The sequence below is a fragment of the Mytilus trossulus genome, chromosome 12 (assembly GCF_036588685.1).
Source record: "Mytilus trossulus isolate FHL-02 chromosome 12, PNRI_Mtr1.1.1.hap1, whole genome shotgun sequence".
Classification (NCBI taxonomy): Eukaryota; Metazoa; Mollusca; class Bivalvia; order Mytilida; family Mytilidae; genus Mytilus; species Mytilus trossulus.
This window is the reverse complement of record NC_086384.1, coordinates 11,146,360-11,162,453: the sequence shown is the minus strand read 5'-3', so window position 1 is coordinate 11,162,453 and position 16,094 is coordinate 11,146,360. Positions and strand designations below refer to the sequence as shown.

General features: G+C 33.1%; 1 protein-coding gene across 1 annotated transcript; it reads left to right on the top strand.

The window, feature by feature from the left end:
- The first annotated feature begins 702 nt into the window (after window positions 1–702).
- Window positions 703–14,732, top strand: LOC134692203 (serine/threonine-protein phosphatase 6 regulatory ankyrin repeat subunit B-like). The gene is made up of 3 exons (XM_063552653.1): window positions 703–799; window positions 10,899–10,943; window positions 11,800–14,732. Exons 1-3 carry the CDS (start codon window positions 703–705, stop codon window positions 14,730–14,732), a joined length of 3,075 nt encoding a protein of 1,024 aa, XP_063408723.1.
- Window positions 14,733–16,094: the final 1,362 nt, after the last annotated feature.

Here is a 16,094-nt window from a genome sequence, read left to right as displayed (position 1 = left end):
TATCGTTTTCTAAAACTAAGTATAGTATTATTCTCTGGAGCCGTATGACGATAATAAGAATGCCATATTGAGAAACAGTGTCTTCATTTTCATTCCATATGACTAATGATACAAAACAATACATGGAGTTTACATACATCATATCAAACTGATTTTAAAGTGAAGTTACTCAAAGAACGTAAATCAAAGTACGTAAAAGTACTTTATAAGAATAATGTTGCATAATTTCTTTTCGGGTTGCGAATAAATGTTTGTTAATAAAGCAAAACTATCTATAACCGTAAATGGTAGTCGTAGCTAGCCATAAAACCTTGTTTATCATACAATCCTTTCAAGAAATTCCTGTATCAGCCAGGACTATGACAGGTCTTTTCCAGTCGTTATGATGACTGATTTAGTCGTGCGTTTGGTGTTTGTCAGTTTATTTAGTCTTCCCTTTTTGAATTAATCTAAGACATTTGCAATGCTGTTTGCTTTCGAAAGACATTACTTTTACTTCTATATTCAATATGTTTTAGTAGAATAAACATTTTGATTATGTATTGTCAGGGTTTCTCGGTCATCAAATTAAAAAAAAAAAAGATATGCTAATATTCCCATTGTCATGACATTTTAAAAAGGAAAACGGGAACACATTTCTTGATTTGTATTGCATACAAATTATATACATATATAACAGGTTATTATTTACATGTTATCATTATGTGCATATCAACAGATAATATGCAGTATAAATCATGGAGGAAGTCTGGTGTTATTATGAGAACAGCAATCGTGATAGGTTTTGTGGTCATTGGAGGTAAGCATTTTTTAAAGGCCTACAACTGATATTCCTTAAATAAAGTAGATCAAAAATTAATCCCATTGAACGTTTTCAACACAAAGCAAGAATTATTTCTAACCGAAACAACATTTCACAAAAAAAATAATATTTAAAAAATAATACAAGAAAAATATAATTCACTCGGGAAATAAAAAATAATTTCTATTTTTTTTTTATCTATGGTTGTAAAGTTTTGATTAACAATTGATGGTAAATGGGGTCAATCCAACTTATTAAGCGGATGTCAGAAATTTGACTTCAGGATTCAGCTTTGGATGCCCTTTTTCAATAAAGATTTTATTAACGGTTGCTATGGAAAAGTTATTATATTTGACTTAAATGATTCAAAAATCACTTTTTTGTTGCATTTCAATGTCAACTGCTAACCGTCATAAAATATTTATTTCTGAACCGATTTTCAAAACTAGCAGGCCAATTTGCCCGTTTTAGCCAGCAGAAAACAGAAATCCATTTAAATTGGAATTAGAAAAAAAAGTTAATCCTTAAGGTAGCAATACACATTTAAAATTTTAGTCTCACATTCTGGCCATGGTGAATTTTCGAAATATGATAGTTTTTGTACAATAAAATTAATTTTTAGATAATTGAAGAATAATATAGCCTACTTTGTGGTTTTATATGAACATGTAGAATGCCTTTAGCATGTTTTATAGGCAATTTATCTGTTTGACAGTCCGTATTGTCCTATTCGTACCGTCCATAGGGCCATAAATTATTGTAGATTTTGCGCTTGATCTTTTTAATATAATGGAAAAACGAGCAGAAATGCATATGATTTTTTTTGGACCACTCGATAGATATTAACCTATGGTTTCAGGAAAGGTATCAATGTAATTGATTGAAATTTTCCTTTGGACCACATTTTGGAGACTTTTGTGACATGTTCATCACCCTATTTTGCTTTTTTTTTTTATCAAAGAAATGCAGATTGTTGCCATGGTTACACCCTAAAGGCATTATATTTCATCATAATGACCATTAGATATCAAATATATGGAAGATTCTCTTTCTATAAATATATACATGCACAACACAAATATTAAGCCTCGTTTGTTAGACAGAAGGGTGAAGAGGGTGTTTAAAAATTATGATTGTCAATTTAAAGTTTTTTTCCTAATTGTGTATTGCTACCATAGAACGCCAATAAGGGTTCTGTTTTTGAACGCCAAATCCTGTCAAAGCACAAAATTTGTCCATAAAAGACAAAAGATCCCAAACCAATGGTGCATTAAGCCGGTCTTGCAATTTTACCAATACTGTCAAACATCATAACGATCCATAACGATATTTAGACATGCCTGGAGTATATAAAAATAAAATGATTCACTTTGTAAACAATAATACAAACTGTTTCATTGCAATTTCTATGATTTTTTAAATATGTCTAACCTATTTGCCACTTGCAATCAACAACCATTTGATTTGTGAGATATGTGTGACAAAGTACCCTTGAGAAGACTTACTAGCTTATTGTTATTAGATTTCTTAATTGTTAAGTACCTCCATCTAAAATATAAAACAATATAATCATATTGAAAAAAAAAGAATATAACCGCTTCATGTAAAGATTATCTTTTATTATGCCATTTTTTCCCCTACATTTTCTCTCTTTATTAGAAAGTAGAAGTCACAGCGGGGTATAGTGTACGATATGTTGACATTTGTCTATATACGGATTTATAGAAGATAATGATAAAAATCCAACCAAACCCCAAAATGTTCGATCTTGTCGGCAATAATTGAATTGTCGTAAACGTTAATGACCTAATTGAGGGCAAATTATTATAACCGCTAAACGTTTTATGACGTTTTAATGGCACATGTTTTGGCGAGAAAGAATTATCGGACACATTTAGTGGAAATGAAATTGGACTCGTCTGGAGCGATTTATTTTTATTTTTTTAAAGGAGACATTTGTTGGTATCAGACATGTCCATGTCTTGGGAGAATCCGCTACGTCAAGGGGGATGGACATATTGAGGATTGTTACACATACTTATACAAATAAAATATATTTATACACATGATACCAAGATTAAGTAACTTTTTAAAGTTTTCAAATAACCATTGCATATATATAACTATACATATATACAACTCGTCTAAACATCAACCCAACAATGTTAGATCTGTAAATTTGCTTTCGCAAATTTTTGGTTCTTCCCTCGCCGGGATTCGAACCCATGCTACTGTGATATCGTGACACCAAATCGCCTGCACTATACATATATATATATAAATCAATACAAAACTATCTAAATAAAGGCAACAGTATTATACCGCTGTTTGGAACTCATAAAGCGATAGAGAAAAAAAAACTGACCAGATATTACTTCCTTTGATTATTATAGTCTTTGAGTATTGTTCAAACTATGTCAAATATGGTTCAAACTTGGTCGATAATGGTTTAGACAACATCGAGTAAAGTTCATACACGTGTAAAATGGTCCTGTATCAAAGTACTGGTTAAAGTATGGTTTGGACTACAGTGGGGCAATATCAAAAACAATTCAGACCAATTTAGATGCTGAATTTAAAATCAGTACAGTCGAGTAAAGATATAGGCCATTCAGACTTTAACTGGTGTATAGTGTTGCCCTTATTCGTGACTTTGGATATCAAATACAGAAAATTTCGGCCCTTAATATGTTATTAGGTTTCATTTTAGACATAATCAACGTCTTCCATACACAACTTGAATCCTGCGATTATTCGTTTGTTCATTTACGACCCCCCAGTTGATGCAAATGCTGGTTTGGGTTCCCTTTTCGAGAGTATTACAAGCCAAGTAGTCGTCACTTCTTAATGCGAGTTTTTCAAAAACTCTTCGCTAAAAATGTCATGATTTCAACCAACACACGGCCACATTTTACATATCATTCAAAAGCGATTTATATGCACAGTCTATTTGTACTAGTCGTAAAACAATCGCACAGTGCAATGCCCGTCTATTCAATGTCAAGAGTCAAGAACATAACAAAACTTTGCCAGAACTTATTTAAAAAAAAAAATGCCCTTTTTCTACTTCTTTTAGGATACAACACTCAACATATCTGGAAATACATATCTACAAAGAAATCATTCGACTCTTTATTTATTACAATTATTGCTCTCCAATGACGATATGACGATATTTTTATTAGCTTTTTGCCTTTTTTCTATAAAAATAGTTAAGATAGATAGAAACTTCAAAAAAGAAAATAAATCAGCAAGAAAAGATCGACGATTAGGTTAAATTTCTATAAAAAAAACTAGTTAACAGGATTGAGTGTCTTACAAAATTATTTTTTACACTCTATTGTGTTTTGGAAAAAAACTAAGTCGTTTCAACAGCTGGTAGATACATAATTACATGTAAAATGGGTGCGCTGCTGAAATATTGATAGAACGATATAAAAATTTCACAATTTGGAATTTGGAATCATACCTTTTATCGTAAAGTTTTTGTTTCGGTTGACGGAGTCAAAAAGCGAGACATAGGTATGTTGTTGACGGAGACGGCGGCGGCGGCGGCAGCGGCAGCGTCAACAATGTATTAGTTTGTGATTATGTCTATTTTATGTGAAACTACAAGTGGTAGGTTATTCATATTTTGTATGCAGTTGTAATAGGATTGGCCCATCTCATTGTTACGGAGATTAGTTGGCCCTGTCCCCTTACTGGCTTAGTCTATTGACTTTTGCTTATTATACATGTATTAGATTGTGATTAGATCAGTTTATGGGGAACCATTATCAGTAGATCAATGATATTTGGTATGCAGTTGTATAAGTATTGGCATATTTTATTTCTATTGAGATTATTTGTCTCCGCCCCCTTAGTCATGGTCTATTGACTTTGAAAATTTTGCTGAGTTAACATGTTTAAGTTTGTGATTAGGTCAGTTCATGTAGAACCATTAGTGGTAGGCCAATGTTAATTGATATTCAGTTGTGTGAGCATTAACACATCTCAATTCCATTTAGAATATTTGGCCCCATTCCTACAGTCATGGTCCATTGACTTGGAAATTTTTGCTTAGTTTATATGTATTTTTTTATAATTAGATCAGTTTGAGATGAAATGTTAATGTTAATTCAATGTATTTGGTATTCAAATTTATTGGTATTTGTAAGTATTGTTTCCATGGAGATTATATAGCTCCATCCCCTCTTCATGGTTCTTTGACTTTAAAATTTTTCGGTTTGGTTAAAGGAAATGACTTAAATCAAGTCAATGCTATTTGGTTTGCAGTTGTATAAGCATTGGCACATCTCATATAAAAGGAGATTGCTTAGCCAAGTACCTCAGTCATGATTTACTAACTTTGCTTTCCTTGTATCAGGCATAGAATACTTTAGCCGTATTTGGCACAATTTTTTGGAATTTTGGTTCCTCAATGCTCTTCAACTTTTTAGTGGAGTGACAAATCAGGAAAAGTCGCTTAGTTAAGGAGTTTAATGCACCGAAATACCTCACGGCTAAAAATGCACATGAAGATAGAGTTAACATATTACTTTCATTTAAGCCCTGTCGTAGAGTTTTCCCGTGGTGCAGTTTTTTTGTAAAATTGTGATAAAGAGTGACTTTCCGATTTTTTTCTTTATCATTTTCAAAAACGGGAACGGTTATTACTAATTCCCGAATGAAGATATCATAATAACAGTTGTTATCAGATGAAAGAGTAATGTATCAGCTTTAATTTGATATCTAACTTTCTTATCATATGAACATATGAATTACGTGAATTGGACGAATATCAAATGTTTATGTCATTTTTTTTACAATGTCACCGTCTGACAAAGTATATAAAATTTCTTATATATATCTTCAGTGGTACATTTTCACAAAAACAGTAAAATAATAAATATGTAAGAAGTTTTAATGTCTAAAATTTCTAAAAAGCATGCAAATTAAGTTTTTCGTGCCGTTTTACAATACTTATCATTTAGCAGTTTTACTATTTGATTTTCACCTCTTTAAGTTTTGTTGCTTTCCCTTTTCCTATTTTCCCCTGACTTATGATTTGCTGTTTTTCCCCAGAAAATAAAACTGTGTATTTTCTTTATTTTCATCTATAGTTAGACAAATTTGTATCATTGTCAAAGTCTAGTTTTTGACTGAGTATACAGATTTTATGTGTTAGTGTTTTTTAGATTTGATTTCTTGTTGATGTTGTTGAATAAACTAATTTTAAACCACATTGGCACACCCCCGAAATAACCCGAAAAATAATGGACACGAGTCCTGTTAAGTTTGCTCACTCAATTACAAAAAAGGAGTAGGCTTAAGAGTAATTGGGAATGATGCGTTATTTGCCAAATATCTACTGATAAATATTTGTCAATTGCAAAAGAAAAGGGAAGACTACTCTTTCAGAGGCAATAGATGTCAGACAGGGTATTGTTTATCGTCGCCTTTATGCTGAATTTGAGTCAACGAAATTTAATTAGAACAAATAAAATATCATAGGTCTTGTTATAAGGCCTATAGAAATCTACAAGTAAAACAAACTTGGAAATATTTCAAATAGGGAAAGAAGTATGCTCAACATAAATTGCAAACCATTCTGTGTTTGAACCAACTTATGTTAAAACACGCTCAACGGTATTACAATTAGACTGGTCTAAATGATTATTCTGTAAACAAAAGTCCTACAAGCGAGATCAGCAATTACGGCGAGTCGAGTCTGTTGAACGTGCTGATAATATATTAAATGCAGCAAAAGACAAGTTTGACTATCAAATGGTAAGTTTACTCTCTATGGAGAACTTCACGGACAAGGCACTGTATCATGATCATTCAACATGCATTGCTAACTATATGTTGAACTGGAAAAGGGAACCTTCTGTTGATGTTTCAAATGAGTCGGAGCATGATATTGCTTTCAAGAACCTGACGGCAGTTCTACATGATGATCTGTTTTTTAATAAGAAACTTATAAACTGCAACACAAACTGGAAAATCACTACGATGTTCGCATTGTTGTTCAGTCTCAAAGAGGACAGGGTAAATCAAATATGATTTTCAGTAGCTCTATCAGTGTTTCTGAGGCTATTCGCGCTGCCAGTAGTTTAAAAGCGGGAAAAAAAATTCTGAGATGAAAACCAGTTGTGTTAATGATTCCATACATCAAGAAGATCAGACCCTTCATGATGCAGCAAAAATTTTGAGAAGTTTACAATCCTTCAAAATTTCGGCTGAATTTTATCCATCTCCTTCGAAAATTTCTATCCCTACGGCTTTACAATTCATACCTACCTTTTTGATAAACTTTCTTGCCAGATTAATAGATGATAACTATTTTCATATGGAGAATGATTTCAATTCACTCTCAGGTGATACAGTACGGAAATGTATTGCTTTAACCGAGTGTGTGATATCTCTGCATAAAAAAAGTTCGCCCCTTTTAGTTTATCATTGGCTCTTCAGTTGCATCGTGAATATGGTTCTAAAAATCTTATTGAAACTTTACATTCACATGGCTTTTGTGCGTCTTACACTGAGGTTAGACAATTTCTGACTAGTTCAGCAAACCATGAAATTATAAGTTCCCAAAATGAAACATACATCCCCAATGGCATATGTCCTAAAATTTCAGGTGGAGAATTCATTCAAGAAGGGTCTGACAACGTTGATATCAATGAAGAAACTTGATGGTAAAAACACATTCCATTCTATGGCTCGAGCAGTTTTTCAGGTTGTGAATAATCCGACTTTTCAGACCGACAGACCTGTTGGTGACCTTCTACTGTTGTTTTTTATTTGGTCGGGTTGTTGTCTCTTTGACACATTCCCCATTTCCATCCTCAATTGTATTAGCTAACGTCAAAATAAAACGGAGCCAAGAAAGATCCCTCGCTCTGGATGAAAACACTTCTAGTCTTATGTCATGTTTGCCTTTCTTTAAGCCTAAAGAAAGATTCGGCTCACCTAGATGTACCGAGCCATACGGTCAAATCGAATCATGTTCAACCAATAAATCTGACGTGTCTGATATGGCTTGGTTATTGCTCCGATCACTTATACGCGACATTGTTGACTACCTTGGTTTCAGAATGATAAAAAACAAATAATACCTTTTTGGACAGGCTTCCACAAAAAAATTTCCGACTGAAAAACATTCATGTCGTCGTTGCATATCCTCCAATCATAGACGCAAAACCTGCTGACATGGCGCCAGTGTATACGACAATGGTGAAATGTCTAGAAATATCAAAGGCCGCAGGTCAGAATAACCGAGTACAAACCTTCGACCAACAGCTTTATGCCATAGCTCAACAAGTAAAGTGGTCTATGCCTTAAATTTTTCACCAACACGTTGTTAGATTAGGTGGATTTCACATGGTTTCGTGTTACATTTCAGCAATAGGCAAAATATGGGCATCAGCTGGGCTTCGGGATTTATTGGTCGATTCGGGTGCATACGCAGGATGTAATGTAGATCAGATTCTCCAAGGCAAGCAGTTTAATCGCGGTGTTAGAGCTTACACATTAGCATATAAAACTGTGATGGCACTATGGTTCAAGAATTTTTTTCAATGGTGTTCAAACCAACGAAAAATTGCTAATATAGACGACAAGTTCTGGCAAACAATGCTTTCTTGTCATGATGCATTTAGTGACCTTAAGGTGATCTATAGTTGTTAATGTTTGTGTCATTTTGGTCTTTTGTGGATAGTTGTCTCATTGGCAATCATACCACATCTTCTTTTTTATATATTAATACAAGGGTATTAGATCTCTCTGAATTTTTAATTCTTTTCCGGGAACAGTTATCCCCGTTGATTTCGGAGTTCAGAGAGTTTTCTTATAAAGCATCTCCAACTTTTAAATTTTGGGAAATGTTTTTATGAGCCGTTAATGTTATGCTTATGCATATCAAAGCAGAACGTGATGGAGATTGGACTTTACATCTCCAATCCGTGTCTTCTATATTGTCATATTTCGTCATTGCAAACAAGACAAATTATGCTAGGTGGACACCTGGTAGGCTTGTAAACCAACTGGAGACTTTATCGAATATTTTAGAAGTATAACATGTACTTTTTTGTGTTAGTTTTTAGTAACCACTTCTAATCATCGGACGTGCATAATAATGTCAAATGTTATTTAAATATACACAAATATATTCATGTGTATCAAAATTTCTGTAAATCGTGTTTGTGTGATATATATAGTGCTTTAAAACGGTAAAAGTCAAAAGTCTACTCTTGTTTTTTGTTGTTTGCGTTGTTTTATAAAAAAAAGGGGGATGCACATCGTCATGCATTTTCAAAATCATATTACTCTTGCACTGGTTGACCTATTGTCATCAATAAAACTTAATATACTATCGTGTTCATGCTGACATTTATGCATCCAGACTTTTTTTAACAATTTCATCATTATTTTTTATTTAAAATAAGAATAACGAATTTGATCATTTTTTCATTGAATCATGGACCGGGTGCAAACTTTACAGTACTAACTTCACCTTTATTCTTTATGTAATCTTAACAATTCTTTCCCAAAAATATCTTTATATATTGTTCTTCATTATTGCAAAGCTGAATATTAAATATAAATATATTTTATTGATAATTTATGTAAATAAAGACAATCTTTATTATTTTCTTCCATGTTGGCTGCGGGGGTGAACATCACTAATCTATGTCAATCTGGCATACATATTAGAAGCTGAATTTGTGCAAAACTCCTAGAGCTTGCTTCCATTTAAATTTTGTCTTAGTTATCATGAGCGACTACCGAGAAATTGTCCAAAAATGTCGATTTTTTAAAATCCCCCCTTTTTACCTTTAATCGCGATTATCAAAAAACTACACCACTTTGGCATTCTACGACATGTCTTTATAGAAGGGTATTATATTTATCTTCAAAATAAGACCAAAATTAGCCGTGAGGTATTTCGGTGCATTAAATTTTTAAATTTACCTTAATTGTCACCGTACTATTTTACTTGTTTGGTTTTATAAATATTTTAATATGAGCGTCACTGATGAGTCTTATGTAGACGAAACGCGCGTCTGACGTACTAAATTTTATAATCCTGGTACCTTTGATAACTATTTACACTACTGGGTCGATGCCACTGCTGGTGGACGTTTCGTCTCCGAGGGAATCACCAGCCCAGTAGTCAACACTTCGGTGTTGACATGAATATCAATAATGTGGTCATTTTTATAAATTTTCTGTTTACAACTATGAATTTTTCGAAAAAATAAGGATTTTCTTGTATCAGGCATAGACTACCTTAGCCGTATTTGGCACAATTTTTTGGAATTTTGGATCCTCAATGCTCTTCAACTTTTTACTTGTTTGGCTTTATATATATTTTGATATGAGCGTCATTGGTGAGTCTTATGTAGACGAAACGCGCGTCTGGCGTACTAAATTTTATAATCCTGGTACCTTTGATAACTATTTGCTTTTCTAATGTCAATATTTGCATAATCAAAATTACAAAAACATCGAGACATATATCTGTGATAACAGTTTATGTTCTTAATCGACCCTCAATGTCAATCATTCGATGGTTTAGATGCGTTCAACATACTGTAGATTCATATATATTTTTTATTATCGCACCGCGGGTAAAATATCACGTTGTGATTGGTTTAACGCCGTCACGTGGTGACCCCCTATGAGATCGTATGGGGTAGGCAAATTTCATAGGGGGTTCATGACGAGTCAATAGTGTCGTCCTCTATTAATGCTTTTGTGTTTCATTGTCTATTTTTCAACATAACGCAGCTGAAAAAGTCCAGCGTGCGATTAATTCGACCATAGACTTGTGTAGTTAACACTTGCATATTCCGAAGAACCGAAAAGCTTGTTATTTTTTTTTATTTTTTTTGGTATTGTGACTTTAAGAAGCATAATCTTGACATCAATATTTGTCACTAAACACATCTGCATGTTGATCAAAATTAAAAGTTCGTTTTTCCTTTGATTTATCGGATTGTTAGCATATTGGAAGGAGTCATTTATAAAATACCAACCTTGCAACTGTATAAAACATGTTTCTATATGGTTATTAATTTCTCATTGTGTTTTTTTTTAATTATTATTCTAGGAATTATAGGAATTATAGTCAGCATTCTAGTGATGGAATATGAATGTAAGTTTACACACAATTTAATTATGCTTCCAGTATTTATTACATAAATTAGAAAGCAATTGCAAATAATATTCGATTAAATAAAGTTGATGCGTTGTTTGTTTTACTGATATGTCATGGATATTATTTGACGATGTTATTACCATATCTAACAATATTCACAAGACAACAACATAGTCAACGTAGCATATTGAAAACAGTGAACTCGTATAGTGAGATGTTCTTCCCAAGTAGACAAGATCATAATTATTAAGCCTTGCTAGCACATACTGTTGCAGCGTCAAAGAAAAAAATACAAATTTACTGATCTTGATTGACATATAATATTTTTTTAAACGCTAAGACCAAATTGATTTAGAAATTTAATTTTTATCTAAGAAACCTCATTTTTGTGTGTTAAAAGTTGCACTAAATAACATGATTTAAACAAAGGCTTGTGTCATGATTGGCCTATACCATGCATCATGTATACTATTAAAAATCATTAAAATACAAAATCCAAATATATTTCGTTATCACATTCATTTTTGCAAAAGATTGCACATAAATGAATTATTACAGGAAATATATATTGTGAAAATATGTTCAGTTTCGTTTGCCGCCAGTTTATCAAGCTTATCGTATAAGCGACTTTTTGCTATTGAACGTTACAATTTCAACAACAAAATGAAACATTGATTCAATTATAAAGCCATGCCATACAATTTTCTATTACAGTCCTATAAAATGAGTGATATAACATATTCTTCATATTTTTGTGTGTTATATGTTAAAGAACTTTAACTATCAAAAGTGCTATTCTGTTTGAAAAATATTTCACTCAGTAATTTTTTTTTTCTTTCTATTTTTTTTATAGGTAAATCAGAACGAGTCCGAAATGCACTTTTAATGGAGGACTGTTGGGAAAATAACTTTGATTGTAACAGATTGGCCCTACCTGATTCAGATGACTTTAAATCTGTATTTATGGAGGCTTGTAGCAACGGGCATTTGCCAACCGTGGTTTTGTTAATTGACAACGGTGCAAATGTTAATCTCCCAAACGGTTTAGGGTTTACGCCGATTTACTGGGCATGTATTAATGGGAACATTGATATTGTTAATTTGCTAATTAAAAATAGCTGTGATATAAATTATCCTACCAATAATGGAAGGACACCGCTAATGGCTGCTTGCGAAAAAGGGCATTTGTCAATAGTTCACTTTCTTATTGACAATGATGTTAGAATCAACCTAACAGATAATGAAGGAAATAGCCCATTCCATTTGTCCTGTTTCGGTGGAAACATTGACATTGTAAAATTGCTGATAGATAATGGATGTGATATAAATATACCAAATAATACGGGGAGGACTCCTCTTATGACTGCTTGTGAAAAAGGGCATTTATTAACAGTTATACATCTTTTTGAAAAAAAAGTTGACATTAACATAATCGATTATGAAGGGCAAACTGTATTTTATTCGGCATGTACCAGTGGTAACGAGGACATACTGAATTTCCTGATGAATAAAGGCTGTGATGTACATCGTCCTAATGATAACAGAAAGACACCTCTTATGACTGCTTGTGAAAAAGGTAATCTGTCAACTGTTAATTTCCTTCTTAAGAAAGGTGCTAACATTAACATTACCGATAATTTAGGACAAACTTCATTCTATTGGTCATGTGTAGGTGGTAATTATGCCATAGTCATGTTGCTGATAGAAAAAGACTGCAAAATACTAAATCTAAACATTCATGGGAAAACTCCTCTGATGGCTGCTTGTGAAAACAGACATCTGGCAATTGTGAAACTTCTTATTGAGAAAGGTGTTGACATTAACATTACTGATTATGTAGGACAAAACTCTTTCTATTGGTCTTGTGTCGCTGGTAATATAGCTATAGTTAATTTGCTGATAGGACAAAACTGCCAAATACATAAGCCGAATAATTATGGGAAGACGCCTCTAATGGCTGCTTGTGAAAAGGGGCATCTAGCAACTGTAAAACTTCTTGTCGAGACAGACGTAGACCTACATTTTGCCGATAATGCAGGACACACGCCATTTCATTTATCGTGCAACGGAGGTAACATTGACATCGCTAAATTATTGATAGATACAGGCTGTGATATACATAAACCGGATTATAATGGGAAAACACCTCTAATGATTGCATGCCAAAATGGTAATTTTTCTATAACTGAACTTCTAATCAAGAACGGTGTGGACATAAACTTAACCGATAATGAAGGACAAACGCCATTCTATTGGTCTTGTCAAGGTGGTAACATTGATATAATTGACTTATTTATTGATAGAAAGTCCTATTCAGAACAACCAAACAATTATAAGTGTACACCTCTAATGACTGCTTGTCACCAAGGTAATCTGTCAACAGTAAAAAGTCTTATAGAAAGAGGAGCTATCCTTGATAATACAGATGATAATGGACAAACGCCATTCTTTTGGTCTTGTTTCGGTGGTAACGTTAATATCATAAGTATTTTTGCAAATGAAGGACTTAATTTTCATCAACAAAACAAACAAGGGAAAACTCCCTTGATGGCAGCTTGCCATAACGGACATTATTCAGCAGTTAAATATCTGATCAATAAAGGTGTTAACATTGAAAGTGTGGACGTTAACGGTCAAACGTCCTTTTATTGGTCTTGTGACGGTGGTAATATTAATATCGTAAAATTGTTGACAAATAAAGGTTTTAATATACATAAACCAAACAATATCGGGATAACGCCTTTGATGGCCGCTTGCTATAACGGACATTACTCAGTCCTTAAATATCTATTCAATATAGGAGTTGACATCAACAATTTCGATTTGTTCGATCAAACGCCATTTTTTTGGTCTTGTGTCGGCGGTAACATTAGAATCGTAATATTTTTAGCCGATCAGGTATGCAATAAACATAAACCAAGCAAAAAAGGAATGACTCCAATTATGGCAGCTTGCAAAAATGGACATTACTCAACAGTAAAATATCTTCTTGATAAAGATTTTGACATCAACAACGCTGACTCTTTAGGACAAACCCCATTTCATTGGTCTTGTTGTAGTGGTAATATTGAAATAGTTAAAATGTTACAAGTTAATGGATGTACTATGCATTCTGAAAGTAATTACAGAAATACACCTATTATGACGGCTTGCTATAACGGACGTTATTTAACGGTGAAATACCTGATTGAAAAAGGTGCTGACATCAATTATTTCAATATTGATCACCATACATCATTTCATATGTCCTGTCTAGGTGGTAACATTGAAATAGTTGATTTATTGCTGGATAAAGGGTGTAACATACATACAATGGACAAAGACGGACGTACACCTCTGATGTTAGCGTGCCTGAAAGGACACCTTTCTATTGTTAAACGTCTTATAGAGAAAGGTGTTGATATAAGTATTAAGGATCAAATCAGAAGAACGGCATTCCATTGGTCCATTACCAGCGGTAACATTGCAACAATCAAAATGTTAGCAGATACAGGATGCGATATCAATGTACCTGACGTAGATGGGATTACACCGCTTATGATTGCGTGTAGCATTGGAAGTCTGTCTGCAGTTAAATTTCTCATAGAGAAAGGCTCTAAAGTTTCAATTACCGATAATAAAGGTTGCACGCCATTTCATTATTTAATAGGTACCGAACGAAACATTTCTTTAGCACAATTGCTGATAGAAGTAGGTTGCGATATACATATTGAAAATACACCGAAGGAGTTACCTGCCTTTTTCTTATGGGCAAGATATGAAGGACATCTAAATAGTCTTATTTAGAAAGGTGTTTTGAATATGATATAAAAAGAACTAAAACGGTGATTAATAGTTCCATGATTTTAAGTCTCCAAACGCACAATAGTGTTATTCAGTATTTGCTAAAGACTCGCTCGTTCATAATTAGACCGTCGAAAAATATTCACTGTGAAATGACAATAACCTTTGGACTAGTGAACCAGCGTGCAATGGGACTGTCGGATTATAAGATTGTTACTGACCTTCTGTCGATTGTTTACTTTATGTTACCTCTATGTTGTTTCATGTTGGTATGCGTTGTTATGTTGCTGTTGATGCATACCTCTCGTATCCTTTCATTCATACTGAATACATGATGTTTTTCCTCTATACTTTTGTTGAAAGATTGCAATATATCATTCAGAATATAATTTTGGTATGAGAATAACAGCATATGTTCAAATTAATTTTTATTTTCAAATTTAGCCCTCAACATATAGTTATAATTACATATTGCTATTCTACGGTTTTTTCGTCTTAATATTATTTTGCTCCGGCTAAAATAATGGAATGGTATAACCAAATTAAATGGAATTAAAGCAAAATGTTATACAGCATATGCAAATTGGGTACGACATTTTCAAGATAACCGCATTTAAAAAAATATCCAACAAAAGTGTCAAACAAACATCAATATGTTCCACAAATAATAAAACTTTGTACTACAAATAGAGACTTGCATATTTTTAAATAAGCATCAAAGGATGTGTTATGAGTGCAAATGCAACAACCCCCTTCCAATGTATTAAAAGTAACAATAGTATATTAGTTTAAAAGTATTTATTCATAGTGGATTTGAAAACAAGTTATTATTGCATATATTAGTCCGATGCACTAACCACTACACCACGGCTTTCACAACAATAATAGATCTACACCAAAGTACAGTCTTCATTCAACAGAAACATTATTGAACCAAACCAACATACGAGAACCTATAAACAACAAGTTCCTGTCAGGTGCATACAGATGCAGCGAGTTTGAATGTTCTAATAAGCGCCAACATTTACCCTAACCTGATATAGTAGTGTTACATGACAACATAAAAAGACACGTTATAAAATGTCAATGATAACTGGATAATGGCTTAACTCGATCAAGAGACATTAAAACATAAATAAAGAAAAGTAAGCTGAACGAAAAAGCATGCTGATATTTAATTTGACTTTGAAATTTCCAAAATGACCACCGTAAAAATTGAGATGGCAAAAATGTCCAAACATTCAAATACTCCAAACTTAATGAAACGTCATACCAATGTTAGTTGGCATGTATCGAGGCACTGCTTGAATTCGTTTTTTTGTTCTAAATGGCTACCGTTACCCTGGATATTCGGCTGGGGGACGA

What these genes read in the sequence shown, in the direction of transcription:
- LOC134692203 (XM_063552653.1), top strand. Translation starts at nt 703, where the DNA reads ATGTGCATATCAACAGATAATATGCAGTATAAATCATGGAGGAAGTCT. An exon ending in AGGTTTTGTGGTCATTGGAG is followed by an intron (nt 800 to 10,898) that starts GTAAGCATTTTT and finishes TTATTATTCTAG; the next exon opens with GAATTATAGGAATTATAGTC. An exon ending in TCTAGTGATGGAATATGAAT is followed by an intron (nt 10,944 to 11,799) that starts GTAAGTTTACAC and finishes TTTTTTTTATAG; the next exon opens with GTAAATCAGAACGAGTCCGA.